This window comes from Anser anser, assembly GCF_964211835.1.
Source record: "Anser anser genome assembly, chromosome: Z".
NCBI classification, from domain to species: domain Eukaryota; kingdom Metazoa; phylum Chordata; class Aves; order Anseriformes; family Anatidae; genus Anser; species Anser anser.
Window position 1 is genome coordinate 69871988 of NC_139723.1, and position 19043 is coordinate 69891030.

A 19043-nucleotide genomic window follows, 5' to 3' on the forward strand; every position below is an offset into this window, starting at 1 on the left:
AATGAGGGTAAATTCAATTTGGTGTCACTTCACATGCAGGAAGCATTGCAGTTTATCCCTTATAGAGATTACTATTTATATTCTGATCACATGCAACCATGCTAACATATCAGTTATTAATATGGCACTATGACAGCAATGCTAAAAAGTTGGTGTTAAAATACTGGTTTTTGCAGACTTGTGTTTTTTTCTGAAATATGTTTGATGTGAAGTAAATGTCTACTACTGTGCTTTCTTTTCTACATGTTTGCAGGTTGTTACTGATACAATTTTGCTTTGTTAGAAATAGATTTTTTAAGTTTTTACCTATATCTTAGCTGGAGGAAGCAGAAGTTCTGCTCTCAAAATCAGATCACTCTTTCTGATATTTGTTACTAGAAGCTCTGCTCTAAAATCCTTACTAGAAAATGAGAAACCTTCCTGACACATTGTCACAGTTGAATTCTGATTTATGTGAGTTGATACAACCACACTCAGTTTCTTCTGTTAGAATGCATTATTGATAAATAAAACTGTTGTGTAGACACTGTACAGAGCTGTATAGAGATGTTGCAGGGTTTTATTCCCCTGCACACGGAGCCTCTCACAGTTTGGCTCCAGTTGCCTGTCTAGGGCCTCAACTGCCTACCAGAATACAAGTAACTGTTCCTGTTGTTGTGCATACTTGTGGCTCAGTCTGTGATAGAAGAGAATTAAGAATATTTGGCAAGAATTATACAGAACAAGAATGTGCAAACTAAGTCAGGACTAAATATTTCTGCTGGTATGTTGACAATAGCAAGTATTGATGGATATGATTTTGGATTTAAAAACTATTTTGACAAGTCAGAAATGAGTAGACTTTTGGATCAAATACTATTAAAGACTGAAAGTCTGATGAGAACAGCTTAAGGTTAATATATTGACCAACATGACCTTCAAGCTGCTGTCTTTTTCTAACAGGCATTAATAGGATCAAAAATATGTTTTGATACACTACTTGCTGATTTGAAAAGCGAGTAGAGAATACTACTAAATTCAAATATTTTATTCGACAGTCTTCCTGTGGGTCTGTGTTTCTAACTTGATATTCAGTGTAATTAGTGTCAGTAACAACTGGTCTTTCCAAGAATCTGCACCTTCCCCAGTACATTTTGTCAAGGCTTGTAATGACCCTAAAAGCTGCAGTTCTATATTGCATCGTAGGCTGCCTCCTTGATGCATGGTTGCTGCAGAAATAAAAATTGAATTAGTTTAATTTAAAGCCTTCCTTCTTTATAGGCATTATTATGTATTGTTCGTAAGCAGCTGAAGGCTGATGGAACGTGCTGGATTTTGAATGAAGACCATCACAAAAAAACATCGTGTCCCACATTTATTATTATTATTCTAATCACATTAGTATGCTAGTAGTCCATGTTGAAGATGTTGAAATTAAATGTTGAATTTTTAAAAACTAACTGATTTTGGAAGAATTTTTATTTTTCTGAAAGTCATTAAGAAACACTCTTTAGCTTACCTTGAATACAGTGTTTAAATTTTGTATATTTTTAACAGTTCGTTTGTGTTGTTATAGTAATTTAATAAAAAAATCTGCATTTTAAGTGTTTACTAATAATGTTCTGACAGAACCTACAGCTTTAGCATTAAAGTTTGAATGTAAACTAGAATTTCTTTATGTTATGTTGGCTGTTTGGACACTTAGTTCATGTGCTTTACTCTTTGCCTTAAGTACATATAATTCTTCCCCAGACCTCCCATGCTGTTAAATGTATGGGTGGAATGGTAGCTTCCAAGCAGGTCACTCACCCCTAAAGAAAACACTTTCAGGTCACAACATATAACCTGTATTATAAGAACAGCTGTGGATACGATTCTAAAAATTAGCGTCCTGATTTTTCACGTCGTTTTTCAGATGGTTTTGAATTTATTTACTTACTTATTTTTAGTTGAGAGGTAGAGTCAGTTTTCATAGTATTAATACATTTGTCTCTCTCTCTTTTTTTTTTTTCTTCATAGATCAAAAAATACTTTGAACTTGAGCCACTTGCACGTGGAAAGCGCTGGATTCTTAAACCCTGCTCCTTGGATGATATGGAGGCAGTAAAAGACAGCTTCTCCCTTCTAATAAACTTGTTGGAGGAGAGAGACTTCGAACCTTCAAGAATGTGAAACGCAAGAGAGAAGAGTGGTTCTCCAGGCATCACTGTACCTGTTCATTCTGCTCACAGCTTAATTATGGTGTGGCATCAAGGCAATGCTGTGATATGTTGTTCATACATAGTTAGTGCAGAATGTACTTTTGTTAAAATAAATACTCTGTGAACCAGGTACATGACTATATCCAGTAAAGTTGTCTACACTACTGAAATAGGGAGTTCCTCTTTGTTTACCACTAGTTCTGCATACTGCTTGTTGCTTTCTTGTGTTGCCGTCATCCTTGACAGGAAATTTTGCACACACAAGAATAACATAGTCTGTAAAAGAGGAATTCTACCTGCTACTTATTTTTTAAAAATAACTCATGTCTTAAGGATTTGTGAGACTAATTTGTATTAGCTTGTTTACTGACTCCACATTCTGGAAAACACAGCCACTGAGAACCTAAATATGATACTTTAAAACAAGTAGTTTCATATTAATGCAAAGGTTACTCTGAAGTTTTACTAAGTGATAATACAATCGACATGTTAGTTGATTCCTCTCCTAAAGTCACTGCATAACCTTGTCTAAGGCAGAACCATTACCTTGCTGGAAGTTCCCTGAAAGAGAAATTTTCACACAGATGTGTGCGGGTAACAGTATTTGAGAAGAATAGGTGACATAAAAATGTTGGCCTAAGTAACCCTATTCTTAGGAAACATACAGACAGAAGTTGGGTAAAGTAATAATTCTCACTGAAAGCATTTTTTTCACCAGAGAAGCAAAGCAAATGTCTGTTAATTCAGCTTTGGAGGCTTTACTGCTAGTTAGAATTGTAACTGATTTTAAATAAGGATTGCCTCCTTTATCACTCGCTCATTGCATGCTACTGTTATCGAAACAGTGCCAAGAAGGCATCTATACCAAAATGAAGGGCCTTCCAGTGTTTGTACTATAAGCTTCTCTTTTCAAGGGATTATAACTTGTTCTTTCAAACTTCCTCTGGGCTGCATGTTACTTAGAAGACAAAAAAGTATTCATTGGAAACAACATTTGTAATACATTTGGAAATATCCCATTTGGTTCCAGTAACATAGTGCATATTTCCTCTTTCCAAGTTTTCCCCATTGTGGGTTTGCAGTTTTTTTGGCTGCCTTTTGTTGACTTTTAAAACTGATTTTATCTGTTAAAGAAACATGCCAGGTTGCTGGTTCACCATGAAGTCAGTCACAACAGGGTATGTGCAGATCAGTCACTTGACTGGTGCACACCTTGAATGTTGTGCCTTGTGCGTGAGTGTCTGCAAACATAAACTGTAGTGATGTGTCAGTGGTTCCTCATCTATTCTGCCTATGTTTTGAAACTCTTAGCTTCTTTTTCAGGGCTTTAAGCAACATATCTTTCCACTCTGAGCATTTATTTTTTAAGTTTAAAGTTTATTGTAGTTTTTCACTAGTTTATTTGAGAATAAGAAAATAGCAAGGATCAGCTTTTAAGGCTTATAAAAACCATTTCTCTATTGCAATTATACTCTTTGTTAAACAAAATGTTTTTACAGTTTTTGTTTACTTTTCTATTTCCATGGATTTCTTGCATTGCTCCCTCAGAACTGTTTCTGCTCAAATGCATGGCCTAATGATCACTGTTTTAACTCACTTCCTATTATCAGAATGAAGCTGGGAAAACTGGTAAGCTACTTGTTTTATGTTGTGACAGAATAGGCAGAAAGCTTTGCTCATAAGCCTGAAGGACATCGTGTGTTGTTTTTCTCTTTCATGCCAGGCCAATTGTCTCACTCCTCCTACTGTTGGAAAAACCCAAGAACTGGAACTGTTCATTTCAAAATACAAAGGGGATCCCAATGACGGTGCCAGCTCTCTCCCCCCATTGAAGTGACCCAGTATCCCATCAGTTTGTTGTGTGTAGGCAACAGAGTCTCCTTTCCCTGAATTTCTAGAGGAATGAGATCTGATGTGCAGTTCCACTCTCTCTCTTAGCTTATGTGAGTTTAGAGGTTACAGAGTCCCCAGATTTCCACAAGGTCTCCAGATTTCTTTCCTGGTCAGGCACAATGAAAAAATAAGAGATGGTGAAGAGGAGCAAGAGATTATTTCCCAGAGAAGGTAGACAGTTTGGGGAGGCAAAAAGAGGGATTCAGAGCTTTTACTGTTTTTTCATTGAGCATTAGCAGATGAGAAATTAAATCTTGTTACTGTTTCCCCCCTTCTTTCCCATATTAAAGATATGGACCAAAAAGTACAAAAAGTTAAAATAATCTCAACTGTATTGCATTCTTGGAACTGTACTTATTCATACTATCAGTGTTTCTGGTCCAAAGACTTTAGAAGTCCTGACTTATATTTTGGTCATGATTTCCCAGCTATGCACTGTTGGAAGGTGCTACACAAGTAACATCCAAAAGGACCAACTAGTCAATGAGAACATGGCTTTGGCATGTGCCAAGGTGCAGTCAGACTAGGACCTTTTGATGCTTAATGCATTTTCTTTAGGAAAATACCAGCTGCACAGGAGCAGTGATTTATTTTTCACAATGATTTTGAATATGTTTTTTCTTACTAATACAGTGATCATTCCTCACCACAGGTTGAAACAATACCTCATAATTGCTTAAGGCTAAGACCAACACTTAACTTTACTTTGAATGTAGTTCTTCTGTGGTTTTGTGTTGTGGATGGACTTAATGGATATGTACCTTTTTAATGTCTATAAACCCCTTCACATTTTTATGGAGGGATTAAAAATGCTCATAGTGGCTCACAACATCACACTTCCTTGTCTAAAGTGTTTTTGAATACTCTGGTTATGGTAGAATATGTAAGCACCATGCAATTTTTATTCGGATGACCAATTTTTTTTTTTATTATTTTTTTTTAAATCTTCTCACATGTGTTCATCATTTAGATGAAATAAACTTGGGCACTAGGCTCTACTTTCCATGCAAGTTCATTAAGGAGTGAACATTGTCTTTTTAAAAAAGATACTGTGCTTTAATGTTCTTTAGACATCTGTTAAATTACTTTGTATGTGTATGTGTGTGTACGTGTATGTGCCCACATTGGGCTTCTTCTCAGACCTGTGGCTGTCTGCAGCGTCTCAGCCGTCAGAATGAAAACATTATCAATCAGTATCCAACAACAGCTGGTTTTGACAAGCCTCTGTCTGCTGCCTAATGCTTTACGACCTGTCAATAAGACTTCTTTGTCTATCCACTCTGAGCTGGTAATCTTACTGCTTCCATGTTGTGTCCTGTACTTGTACTTCTAGCATTTGTATTGGGAAAAAAAAAAAAGTTAGAACTTAGTGCGTTTTGATATTATTTCTTGCTATATAATGTTCCATGTGTATCTTAGCTTGCCTCTGTACAAAAATCTGTGATGTATTATTTCATTTAACTTCTTGCATTTCATTATATTTATAGAGTTGCAGATTTTTGTACCGTATTAGTTAATACAGTTGCCTTTTTGTAATGGCAATTAATTTATATTACAAAAGTTTGTATCTTTACTGTAGTTGAGAGTATTAGTTAACTGCCATATTATCTTGACTTTATACTAAAAATACAATGTCTTTACACAAAAGTTGACCCGTTCAGGTGGGCAACTGATAGACATGAGGAACCTGTACTGTTTGTGATTTATACATGATTTCCACTATCCAAAAAAAAAAAAAAAGTATGAAAGAAAAAAGAAAGAAAAAAAGAAAATAAACACTGTGTAGAATTGAGTTGCTAAGTTTGGATTTCTTGAGTAGTAATCAAGTCTAGGAACATGGTGTATTACCTCAGTATTGAATCGTCAAAGTAATTTATTTACTCTTAGATGAAAACAAATGATTACTGCATAATCATTGCTAAGTTATACATACCTACACATTTCTGTGCATATAAAAAATTGAAACTCCTGAAAGCTGGCTGATTTATTTCCAAAGCAAGATGGTGTTACCTGGGAAATATACCTGAAAGATATTGCAGATTTTTTTGCTGGAACAGAAACTGGAATAATATTTATGCAATTATTCCATAATGGTAAACCAAGGAACATGTTTATGTGACTAGAAAATGGTTTTAAATAAAATGGCATGGCATAGTACATATTAAAAAAAGATGCTGCAGAAGTTGAGCGAAGTAAAATACTACAGGAAAAACAAAAAGTTGCTGAGAAAACTCTATGCTATGCTATCACTGTTTGAGAAGAAAAAACACAGCACAAGTCGTAACACAGCACTGCTGAGCCGGACTGAAGATTTCTGATTCAGCTCCTGAGGTATGCTTTTTTTTTCATTTTATTATTTTAAAATCTGCCTCTTAACCTGACACCGGGACGGAAATGAAAGATTTGTAAACTCAGAATATTTTCTTCATTCTTTTTTGTTATATAAATAGGAACTGAAAATCTGCTAATCATGCCTCATTTGATAGCTCTTTAAAGAATTTTCATTAGCTCATTAGCCCTTTGACCTAATAGTTCAAACAAATAAAAACATCTGTTTCTGTCAGCTGTAGGGTTAGTCATCCAGGGCCTAGGTTAACACAAAGATGAGAGAGTCCCATATCCTACATGAAAACAGAAACCATTCCCTTTTCAGTATCTGCAGTTGAAAAAGAGCCCTGAAATCAAGTAAGGTTGCTGAGATCTGTTAGGGAAAGACACTGAAAAAAATCATTACCTTGCTCAGCTCTCATGGGTGAACTGACTAACGTTATTGTGTGGGTTGGACTGAAGATTGAGGCTAATGGAACTAGTTATGAGACATTTATGCTTAATGCTAGCTGCTTTTAATATATTTTAGCTTTTATCACAGCTGTATTTATAGAAGCCAAAATATGTTGTCTATACTGCTTGTTCATTCACCAGATTTCATGGGAAAATGGGTTCTAGTGGGTTTTGATGAAATATATTCAGGACAGCCTCATTTGTGGAGTGAGTGTTTGTATATCAAACATGCTGAGCACTTCCATTTATGATGTCTCAAATATGCTTTCATTTTTGAATCACTGAAACTGTCTAGAAAAGGCAGACGTTCCAACGTGAATACTGGTCTTAACAGTAGTCTATGCAGCTCTGATTATCTGTGGCAATAAGGTGGACAGAACAGAAGGAACAGATTTTAATCTTCTGTTTGTCTGGTTTACAGTAAACCCAACAAGACTGCTTAGTGAATGGTCCTATGCTGGTTTGGGATTACTACAGAAAAAGAAGTAGGAACGGAAGGTGTGAAAAGGAAGGATGAGTGGTAATCCATGCTCAGCCATTCTAGTATTATGGGAATGGAGGGGCTCACTGCCTGAAAATAGCATGGTTTTGGTAAGGAGAATATTTGTGATGGAAAGCTGATATATAGTTAACTTCTAAATACAGAAACATTTCTTCTCGTATGAAAACTCTATACATGTGTTTGAGAACCTGCCCAAATGCTAGTAAGATAGATGCATGTTGTATCTTTCTATTACACTTGTGTGCAACATGAAGAAAGCAAATCACAATTAATTTTCTCAATTCTCACTATTAGGTTGTGAACTAAAACTGAGAAAAAATAAAACCGGGAATCACAGCACTCTTTTTATATCTGTCACCTTGAAACAGCGAAATGCTGTTGTTCGTTTTTATTACTATGCCATGTAACTATAATATATTGCATTTCAGTGTGCCCTGGAAGGAATTTGCATGTATTAAGTAAAACAAGATAAAAATAAATCCTTTTGTGGTTTGGCAGCTTCCATACATGAAGAACTGCCCTCTTTCTAAGGAGACATTTACTGTTGGAGTACAGAAGTCTCATATTATAGCTTTGTTATAAATTATTGCTAACTGAAATGCTAAATCATGGCAATCCCAAACAAAAGATCCAGTACTGGATGCTATTAATATCTTGCACAGTCCCAAAGATACTGTGGAGGAGAGAGCAAAATCATGACTTGCATATACGTGCTGCAAAACCAAACCAAGTTTAATGGCCAATCACACAGCAAAGTATTTGGTATTTTAACAATGTGACAGTCTTGGATTTGGAAGGTTGATAGATTTTTCAAGATCAAAAGGGCATTTCGTAAAAAGTTTAATTTTATGGTAGGTTACATTTTGGGCTTGTCAACTTTGACACAGTCCCTTTAAAGCAACAATTCCTGCTGTGTGTTAAGGCTGTCAATTTAAAAAATTTCTATTATAGAAATGAATACGTTCTGCACTCTGTTAGCACATGCTAAAACAGAATTTCCTTTCCAGTGTCACCCTATCTCATTTCCACATTTCACATACCTATTTTCCACTAATACACAGCTTGCTATTTTTTGAAACAAAAGGTCAACATACATCTCATAAAAGACTGTGTGCTACAATGTTTGATAGCATATCCTCAGAGAAGATTATGCTCCAAATTATGAGTAGATTCCATTTTTAAACTTCTATGTATTACTATTTTATAACATTCGTAGACTACATTTCTGTCAGTATCAAAATCATGTAGTTTTAATGCTTCTAACAACAAATGTCTATTAGCAGAACTATGTCAGAATTATTTTATTATAGCATTCACATGTGTGGTGTCTTAGGAAGATGTAGAGATTCAGGATGTAAATGAGATTATATCATTTAGAATTAACACTGATTAAATGGCAGTATCTTGGAAATTGCTTTTTTGTTTAACAGTGAAGTGAACAATGCAGCCTCATCATTGCCTCAGTATTTATCTTCCCACAGAAAAGAAATGAGCTCTTAATAATGTAAATTATAACAGCTTTAGTCTATCTTTACTAAATTGCTTTCTTGCCAATGAGATAGTTTGAATCCTCCATGGTTTATTTGTATGTCGGTTGAAGTTGAAAGCCTGAAAGCTTTCCTTCAAGTATATGAAACTAACATTAATAAACAAGCAAAACAAACAAACCTATAAAAATCCCAAAATTCTAATTGCCTTTTCTAAAACTTTTTGTTATTCTTATGCATGATTTGCAGGAGTGTGACTGATGTAGAAAAGTTCATTGTTTATCGTTAAAATAAAGAGCATGACCTTTTGGTTACAGTAAATACAGTACTGCAAGTCTGGTAAAGTCATCACACATACTAAAGGTATTGAGACCATTTACCTCACATTCCTCTCTATTAGCTTCCACAATTAACATGATCCACAGCTGAAAAAATAATTCTAGTTGTCAGTGATAAATGGGGTGAAGTCGTCAATCACTGTGGTTGACAGGTTTTTTTTGTTTTTTTTTTTTTTTTTAAGATATTGCAAACAAATGTTTACCCAAAGATAGCAGCAGTATGTTGTTGAGATTTTGTTCCCTGGGGTTCCCTCATTTCATTTACATGGCAAGCTGACTTTAGTGTTCACTTTCAGACTAAAGAAGGTTGGTGGCTGTTGTTGTTTGCTTGTTTTTTCCTTTTTTCCTGTAGAGTCAAGAGTACCTATCATTCAAACACCAAAGTCTTTTGCAGAACCAGGAACATTCCTGGTAGCCCTAGCTCTGAGATCTGAAACAGAACCTTAGCTTTTTGTTTGTTTGTTTTCCTTTCTTATTTTGTTGTTTGGACCTGAGATTTTGGTTCATCCCTGCCTCCACTGAGAGGTGCTAGTAATATAGCGTTCTCCTACTGTGGGCTTTATAAATACATTGGTTATTTTTAGCACTTGCTTTTGATCTCCAAATAATTTTAATATCAAGGTCAAATGCTGTATGATATTTTCATATGTTGATATATTGGTGACAGACATTAAAGAAATGGAAACTGTAGAAAATAATTTTTTTTTTTTCCTTCTCAACGTTGAGAAATCTTCCATAAAACTGCCTTGGAATCATGAATCTTGTTCTGGTTGATTGTGAGTGATTCAGCAGGCAGTTTTGCCTTCAGATTTGGGTCAAATTAAATGGAAGAAAACTGTTTCCTCTTCTAAGTTTGGCATTTTATAATATCAATACTGGTGATTTGCATGTTCTCAAACAGATCATATGTGGGCACCACTTCATGTCTAACCTGTTTAAGACCTGAAGGAGGTGGTTAAGCTCACTACTAATCGATGTTTCCAGTTGCTGGTTTGAACCTTAAATTCCTGTCTGCATGTAACATTTAAAAAAATACACTTGATATTAAAAGACTTGTTTTTAAATAGGTATTAAATATACCCTTGATACACCCTTGATATAAATATGCCCTTGATATTAAAATACCTGTTTACGCAATTCCCTTCTGTGTCATGTAAGTGTGCCTTCAAAGGGGTAGTTGAGGCAAACATAGAGTTCCCATTGCACTCAAAAGAATCAGTTATCTCCAGATGAGCCACAGTATTGTGGCCTCTCTCCATCTGAGAGTGCACGAAGACACATTTCTCACCATCTTTTTTTTCTGTATTTGCATTTTTTGTTTGAATCTGTCTACTTTTAAGACAGTGAAGAACTCTAATTCATTCAATAACTTATCTGTGATGATGGGTTCACCTTTTTGTAATGCAGGAATTGGGATTAAAACTACAGTTTACAACGCAAATAGTAACTAGAATATGTTACAATTAGTGGACTGGCTATCATATGAACTAAAGTGATCAGATATGCTTGAACCCAGCTGACTGATGCTGAAAATTGATTCTCATTTGCTAATATTGGGATTAAACCAGAAAAAGTTGGCTGTACAAGTAACGCAGATAGGAAAGGTGGTTCTACCCCCCAAAATTACTTGACAATTCATTCCATTTTCCATATAGACAAGTGCCACAAATAGACATAGGCTAGTTGAGCAAGAGGGGTGCAGAAGGTTAGCCCAGTGTAACTGGAGACACTGACCACAACCAGGCACTGACTTCTCTGGCTCTCTGGTGGGAAGTGGGGATAACCATCTGCCTGAGCCTACAACCTGTAGACCATACTGTTTTTACTATGTGCATCCCAGCACTGATGGCAAACGCCGGTTTGAGGAGATACTGGTAGTGGTTCCACCTCCCCCGGTCATACTGACAAGCTCTTCCTCCAGAGAGGGGCTCCAAAGTCTATGCTGCTCACCGGCAGCATGCCTCTGCCGCAGAAGCCACTCGTAAATTGTTGTGAACCTGTGGGGTTCAAGAGCCTCAAGCCAGCCATGCTGGCTTCCTGAGATGAGCCCTTTTCAAAACGATGAAAGAAATACCGAATTGGGAAAAACGGTAACGGTTGCATGCCTCCACACCTGTCACGCTGTGTTACAATTTCAGTCTTTGACTGTTGGTCCCATAAAGGTGTCGTTTTTTTCATGTTATTAAAGCAATTACAGTTATTATACTAAATTTGTCCTTTCTGAAGGGAGCAAGAACAAATGAGGGAGGATTTGCATACAAATTGAGCCTGGGTGTGGGGGGAACTCACAGCAGGCCTGCTCAGCAGACAGGCGAGGCGGTGAGGAAGTATTACAGAGGAGCGGGGCCTGGGGCCACTCTCCCTCATGGCCCTTTGCTGGTGACCCTTTGAGGAATGTTTCCCAGCTGTCTGGTGGATTCATCTGAAGGAGAGGCGGTCTGGTGTACTGTCATCCCATGCAGATCAAAGCCTGTTCCTCTGTCAGAGGAGACGGGAAGACCTTGTGCTGCCCCAGGGGCAAATCCTGTCCTCTGATGGGTGACTCAGGCTTCGGCACTGCTTCTGACAGAGAAGTTCCACCCTGTATCAGGATTACTGGTACATAACTGTCCCCCTATGTTCTGGGGAGTACCGGCTCACCTCAGTTATGAGAACAGCCGTGTTTGAGCACACAGTGCACCCCAGCGAGTTGCCAAGCCAGGCAGGTCTTCAACATGCATTGCCTCCTGGGAATTGTGTCAGGAAGGGCGTCAGATCACCCGTGTGAGTGTCTGTGGTTGTGAAGTGATGCTTCAAAGCTGTTTTAAATGGAAATGAGTTGGCTTTTGGGCATGGGAAACCATTTGGGATGTCCTGGTTTCCTGCTGTGCTTACCCTTGTGACAGGAGGAGGGTGCTACTAACTCACCCAAATGTTAATGAAAACTTAGGAAACATTTTTATTTTATCCGGGGATGAAGTTTTATACGTCAAGTCACTGTTACACAAAGTGTGCTGCCATTAAGATCAGTGGAGCAAATGTAATGCAAGCGCTTGGTCCCCTGCAATGAATTGGTGATCTCAGAGACATGCCGTGAGCATTGTCGCCTACAGCCTTTCTGTTGCTGGAAGGTCCCTGCTTCCTTGACTTGAAAAGCAAGCATTGATAAGGGGGGCGAAATACAGATGTGAATGACATTTTTCAAATATTAGTGCTGTCTCCAGCCATTTCTATAATACTGAATTGCTGCTGCTTTGAACATAGGTAAGGTGCATTAACTTTTGTGAAGTGCTCAAATAGACTAGAATGGGATTTTCTGGTGGCTATGGGCTCATGCATTTATTAGCGTGTAGAGAGATATGCTATACACTTTGTGCTGGCCATCTCCCACCCAGAGTTGGAGAAGTTTTTAAGTACTTTGGATATTCCACAGCTGCTTCTTTACAAGAGCAACAGCTGTGTAACACAGAAACTAAAAGTTTTGCCACTTCAAGCAATTTTTTTTTTTCTTCTGGAAAAGTTTTTGATCTGGTTTAAATTGAACCCATTGTTAGATTTTTACTGTTTTCAGCACAACAGGCCTGGTAGTAACTAATTGGTCTGTAAATTAGCTTTCTGATACCACCAGTAACTGAATAATGTATCTGCAAAATACATAACGTGCAAATAAACCTCTGGATCATGAGGTTTTTCACACTGACACTGCTTGCTGTTTAATGACATACTGTTGTGTTTTAAATAATGTCATTTGGTGCTGAATGAGATGCTTTGACTTCCTATAGATGTAAAAATTGCAGCCTTTCTTTCTTTCTTTCTCTCTCTCTTTCTTTCTCTCTCTCTCTCTATTTCTCTTTCTCTCTTTCTTTTTCTTTCTTTTTTTTTTCTTCTTAGGAAAAAATGTTTTACAGGGTTTTTTTGTTTGTTTGTTTGTTTTTAAGTGGAAGAAAGTTGTGTCTTTGTTGGTCAGCATTTTCAGCTATGTTATAGGGCAAGAAACAAGTTGCTTTTCTGTCTTAATTTTTACAACCCTTAGAATGCCAAAACTGCTAAAGGTATGTTGCATTTATTATTAAAATTAAACTTGCAAAAGTCCATCTGCTAGAAGGTACATACTACTTTTTAAAAAGTATTTAACAGTAATAAATGTAGCAAACACCCTAAATTAAGAACATGCAGGTGATGTCGGATCATCTCCTTAACTATTTTGAAGAGTTCTCTGTGTTTCAATGCTAGATCTGTTTCAGAAATAAGAGTAACTGGTTAGAGTAGGAGTTAAGAGTCATGGCTGTTGCTGAGTACCTGCTCCTTAACCATGATGACTGTTCTGCCTTGCAGTTGTGGTTCAGGATTGACCCAGAGATACTTATTTCCATAAATATATAAATTAATACAGGTTTAGTTAAAGTAAAACCAATAGTATAGAAGTTACTGGCTGAGCATTCAAATGCAGGATTTTTAATATGGGGATACCAGTTTTTTACTGAGTTACCTTCCTCCATAGTGAAAGAAAAGAAGAAAGGAAGGAAGAAAGGAAGAAAGAGAGTAAGTAAGAAAGAAAGAGTACGAAAGAAAGAAAGAGTAAGAAAGGAAGAAAAAAAAATCCTTCTCTTCACTATGTTACTCACATTTGAGAAAAATAACTAAAAGGGTAAAGAGCCAGGAAAGCTAACTTTCCTCTTTCAGGCAATGAAAAGAAAACAGTTGGCAGGTAAGACATCCTTCTTGAGAAATCTTGTTGGACTCATTGATTTACAAAGATCTATTCAGTTCTCACTATGACTAAACTAGAGGTATTAAGATTTGAAGGCCATTACCAATTGGTCTTAGTCACAGTGCAAGTTATCAGATTTCTCCAACAAACAAACCTTTACTTCTGACCACTCCATGAGTCAGTGACCTAATAATTAAGAAAAAGCTGAGGCTTCTGAATCTCAGAGATGTTTGTGAATATATTTTTCCTTATACAGTATTTGATCTTCTAAGAATGCAGGCATATTTTTCTCTTTTTTGATCAATATTTAAAAATGTTTTACTTGCTATATTCACTGCTAATTTTGCCCAGATAAGAATTTTTTCATAGATCATTCCCATAAAGAGCAACAATGCTAATTTTTGGATTGTAACTGTATGAACATGTTTGGGAAGCATTTTATGCCATGACCTGTTCCATCAGAAATCTATTTTGTTTCTTTTGTCTACATCTGTTGCCCAGTACTAACCCTTATATTATGCCCACTTAAGTATTCCCCCTCTATACAAGGTTCCACAATGCAAAAAATACTTTGAACTATATTCCTGCATTCCTAGTGAAAAAAACATATCTCAGGATGTTCAAATAACATGCAGTATGTTTTCATTTAATGCAAAGAGTGCGATAGAAGGAACAAAAAAAAAAACAAAACATGTTGACCTCTCTCCAGTAAGTTTTCTCAAGAACATTGCAAAATACGTGTGAACTCCCTTGGCCTATTCAACCTTTCCAGATGCATCGTTCTCCTGGGTAGCTAGACAGATGCAGAGTTAAGTGGGAGTGCAGATAAGCATGTTGGATACCACCACTGTACTGAGACACATAGGCCTCCATATGGTAAGGTAAATGCCATCATTTTTTTCTCAATTGTAGTATCCTTTGATAAAAGTTTGCTGTTTAGCCATACCTGTGTTTACAAAATAAATGAATTTTTTTCTATATGCATTTTATGAAATAACTCTTTCATTTAATCATTTATGTGATATTATAGCTGGAATATATAAAATATTACAATACTTATTTATCCTTCAGATTTTTTTTCCTCTTCCATGGAAATTATTTGTTCTCACAGAGCAGTGTCTAACCTACATGTCCATATTCTGTGGTTACTTAACACTACAATATATCATATTCAGTTTCTTAAACTAGTAATTATATGAAATTCAGAGAAAAAAAAAATATTACCAGAATATCTTCATTAAAGAATTTTGTAGGGAAGACCAATGTGGAAACTCAAAACGGCACTTGGAGAAAATGTTGTGTTGGAAAACAAAAAATATTGCATTGAAGTTTCAGAGGATAAAATTGTGTGATTCTGTATTATCAGAACTGCTTTTGTGTCAGATATACTTACCTACAGTCAATTTTATTTTGAAACTTTGTCATCTATCCTCATTTCTCTATCTGCCTTTGTAATACGTCTTTCCCAAACAGTGCCTGGTCGGGATTTCATTCTCAGCGCAATTCTCCATCCTGCTGTAGTTATCCCCAGTGTCAGAGTTAGGACATAGATGGCCCACTGTCATGCTGAAGTGGTTGATGGCCCTCTTATGGGGACTCACAGCTCTTGTTTTTCAGAGCTATGGGGATTGTGGTGCTGATGGTCTCAAAAAACATTGGGATTGCACCTTTTCCTCTCCATCTCTGAATTCTATTTGTCTGCAGCATTTACTGCAGCATGTAATGAGTCTCCAGTGACTTTCAATGGATGAAAAGACAGAGTAGAAATATTTGGAGCAAGGGATCATTTCCGCAGCAGGGAGACAGAGTGTGGGGTGAACTTGGCAAATCCATACAAACTGACTAGAGGGGATGATGGGTTTCACCTTCCCTCACTTAGGGCAGATCTGTTTCATAAACAGAGAATTGGTTTCTCGTTCCAGCACTTGCAAAACAACCCTCTGATCCTTGGTCATGGTATCCTGGGCTTGTTTCTTGAACCCAAATAGAAGGGGTGAAGTTCTCTCATTGCTGGGCCAGATCTTGCCTCCATTCCCCTGAGCAGACAGTTCTACTTTTTTTTTTTTTTTTTTTTTTTTTCCAGCTTGAGGCCATTATGCAGTGCCCATCCAGAAACTTGGACAGGTTCAGAACGCTGATCCTCATCTCATCTGTTCAGCTGAAAATGTAGAAATCCAATAAACTAACTTCTTCCCTCCTTCCTGGATGCCCTGGCATCCAAAGGACCTTACCCCCTTATCATACAGCCCCAGCAGCTCCGAGGGCTGGGAATGCCTTGAGCAGTGACCTCTGGGTGGCTGCAGGCAGCAAGTTCTGAATGCGGGGTGTCATCTGTGGCACGGTTCAGTGCAAGGGCTGACTAACTTCACAGTTTAACGCGCTCCTTTAACAGCATGGCACAATGCCAGCAGCTCTGATCAGACCACTGCTGACAACGTCTCAAAATCATTTGGGGAAATGTTAACTCTGTTGGCTGCTTATCTCAGTTTCTCTCTCCCCCTTTCAAGCAATCAGAAAATCTTTCTGGGAAAAAAAAGGGCATTTTTTGAGAATTTGACATCAAACTCAGTATTGGGAGTGTTAATGAAGTGTTGTTGTCTTACAAGGGTGTCAGTTATGTCTGGAGCTTCCACAGAATCTCCATTGCCTGTCTGATAGGAGCCGAGACCCATCACGCTGCTGACATCCAGGCTATCATCACATGAACAATTGTTTACAGGCATATTAACACATTGAAGTATGCATGTTTTTAGAGGGTGACTGCTACATGACCTGTAGCTAAAATATTTTGCCATCCAGACAGAACAATGGTTAAAAAGAGATGAAACCATGTCAATATTTCTCTGTTTTTATCTAGGTTTTATGCAGTGCCCTTGAATGTGCTGTCTGGGCAGTACAAGCTGCTAGCTGTCTGGGGAAGAGGTTTTGTCTGATAGTTAATCTATTCTGGTAGTTAATCTATTTCTAGCACTTCTCCTCACATCAATACTTAATCAATTATGCCACAGTTTTGTGTGGTTGGAACATCCTGACTTATCATAATTCTCCCACAGCTCTTTCTCCTTTGTTATCCAAATAGCTTTACAAGCTCACCAAATTAAGCCTCACAAAATTCTCTCCTCAATTGAAGACTTCTTTTCCATTCCAATTTGCAGAGATGGAGTTCAAATGCACAGAAATGTTGACTTGAAGTTCATCCAGACTCTGAAGCAAAGCTAGTGTTTGAACATTGACTCTCACTGTAGTGCTTCCCCTTTGCAACTAAGGCCTTCCAAAGATGAGACCACCAAATCAAGGCTGTAATCCTTTAATATTAAGCTTCCCAAAGCACTTTCACTTTGGTAACCCAGGCAAATTCATCTGGTAACAAGGGGCTCGATTTCACTAATCTCAAGTAGCACATGGTTTTGTGGTACCTTGTAAACAGTTACAGCTCTCTTCTGCAGCAGTTTCAGAGGAGACCTGGTGGAGTCCCGGCATGGCCTGGATTTTATTTTTCTCAGAGACTCCTTTGGGATAAAGGCTGAATTTTGCATCATAGTACTACGGTTTTATGAAGAAAATGTGTGTACAATAGAGTAATTTTACCTGATACAGGAATTGTACACTTACGTCTTGGCTCATACTAAGAAGATGATTGAACAATTGCTTTCATGAAAGACTAATTTTAAAGAGTCTTTTGTCTAAGCATTTCATAGATTTTGGCATTGTCTTTTTGATGTATTCTATACAAGAAAGGATCTATTGGATGTAGTTCGTTTCTTTCAGCTGTAGCTAAACATTCACAACTATCTTTTGAACAATGTGAACCCAAACCCAGACAGCCACAAAGAAAGGATATCTGTTCACAGTTTAGAGTCTGTTCTACTACATATTTCAAACTCTTGCTATCGGATTAAATTATATTACCAGCTATTTCAGATTTATTGGCAGTTCATGTTGTTATTTAAATGTATTATTCATCTTTACTATAATTCACATCAATTAGTTTCTATTTTCAGACAATCTGAAGTTCAGATTAGATAAGCTGAGTTGTGTAATTGCATGCTGTAGTTTTCAAAGTTCATATTGATTCTATTTAAACCAAATGGGTCCATGTGGCTATTTCAGCCTCAAATACTTTGTACTGTGTTAAATTTATTTAGTCTTAGTGAAAAATTAGTGACAGGGATTACAAGTTTCTTTAACAGTAAGTTATTTAAGACAAAGTAACTTATTTTTAAATGAAAATATACTTGCAAATGAGCCATGCTGCCGTTCTATGTCTCTTCTGAATGTGATATATCCATCTGTACAGTTATCCCTGACTCACTAGAGCTGAATAGCAATTGAGCAGTGGTAAGACCAGACAGTGAATCACCAGTGCCACTTCTTGCAAACCATACTTGGTTTTTCATTAGATCTCTCTCTACCTATTGGTCTTCATAATATGAAAGATCTGAAAGGCCAGCATTCAAATGCTTGATTTAGGAAAACATGAGGAGTGTATAAGCCTAGTTTCTTTCTGGTTTCCTTCTGGATTCACTTTCTGCATACTACTTCATACAAGATTAATTTCCATCTGTCATATTTTCCCTGTCCTAATCCTTTCCAGTGTAATGTTTTGGGATGACTAACACCCAGGTGAACCTTCATGCTCCATCTGGCTTCTTTGATAGGGGCTTACAGGAAGATGTGTATTCCTCCCATATTGCCTTTCCTCATTTCATCTTCAGACCTTGGTGTTTGTACCCATGCTGCAGTTCCCACTTGGTTTCTGCTGTGGCGATGGGGAGCAGTACCAGGAAACAACATTAATTTTGAGTAGTGTATTCCTTTCTCAGAGCAACTCACTCTAAATAACCTACCACACTCTGACGTTTTATAAACTTTTGTCCTTCTTCACAGTTTTCAAGCCAAAATAAACTGGTTGACTGATTAAGTGTAGCTTTATTGTAAATCTTCTAACAGTCATCTGTCTTCTACAGCCTGCACAAACCAGGGCAACAGAGCTTCGCCAAAAGCAGATATGTTTGCTGCAGATTCTAAACATATGACACAATTTTTGTGCTGTATCATTTCAATTTTGTGCTGTTATCCTTTCAGTTAAGAGACTGCTGTTTCTTTTGTTCCTGGGGACAAAAGGAGAAAAAGCCAACACATAACAGACAGTCTCTGGTCTGCAGTACTGAA

General features: G+C 37.2%; 1 protein-coding gene across 11 annotated transcripts in view; it reads left to right on the forward strand.

The window, feature by feature from the left end:
- Positions 1-5865, forward strand: part of ARL15 (ARF like GTPase 15) — a 216987-nt gene extending 211122 nt beyond the window's left edge. For 10 of the 11 annotated variants that reach the window (XM_083818307.1, XM_083818308.1, XM_083818313.1 and 7 more), the window contains one exon: positions 1999-5865. In XM_083818307.1, coding sequence (XP_083674433.1) covers positions 1999-2086 — 88 coding nt within the window. In that variant the 3' untranslated portion in view covers positions 2087-5865. The remainder of the gene's footprint in view (positions 1-1998) is intronic. The other variant, XM_083818310.1, reaches the window with a different exon arrangement.
- The last annotated feature ends 13178 nt before the right edge of the window (positions 5866-19043 follow it).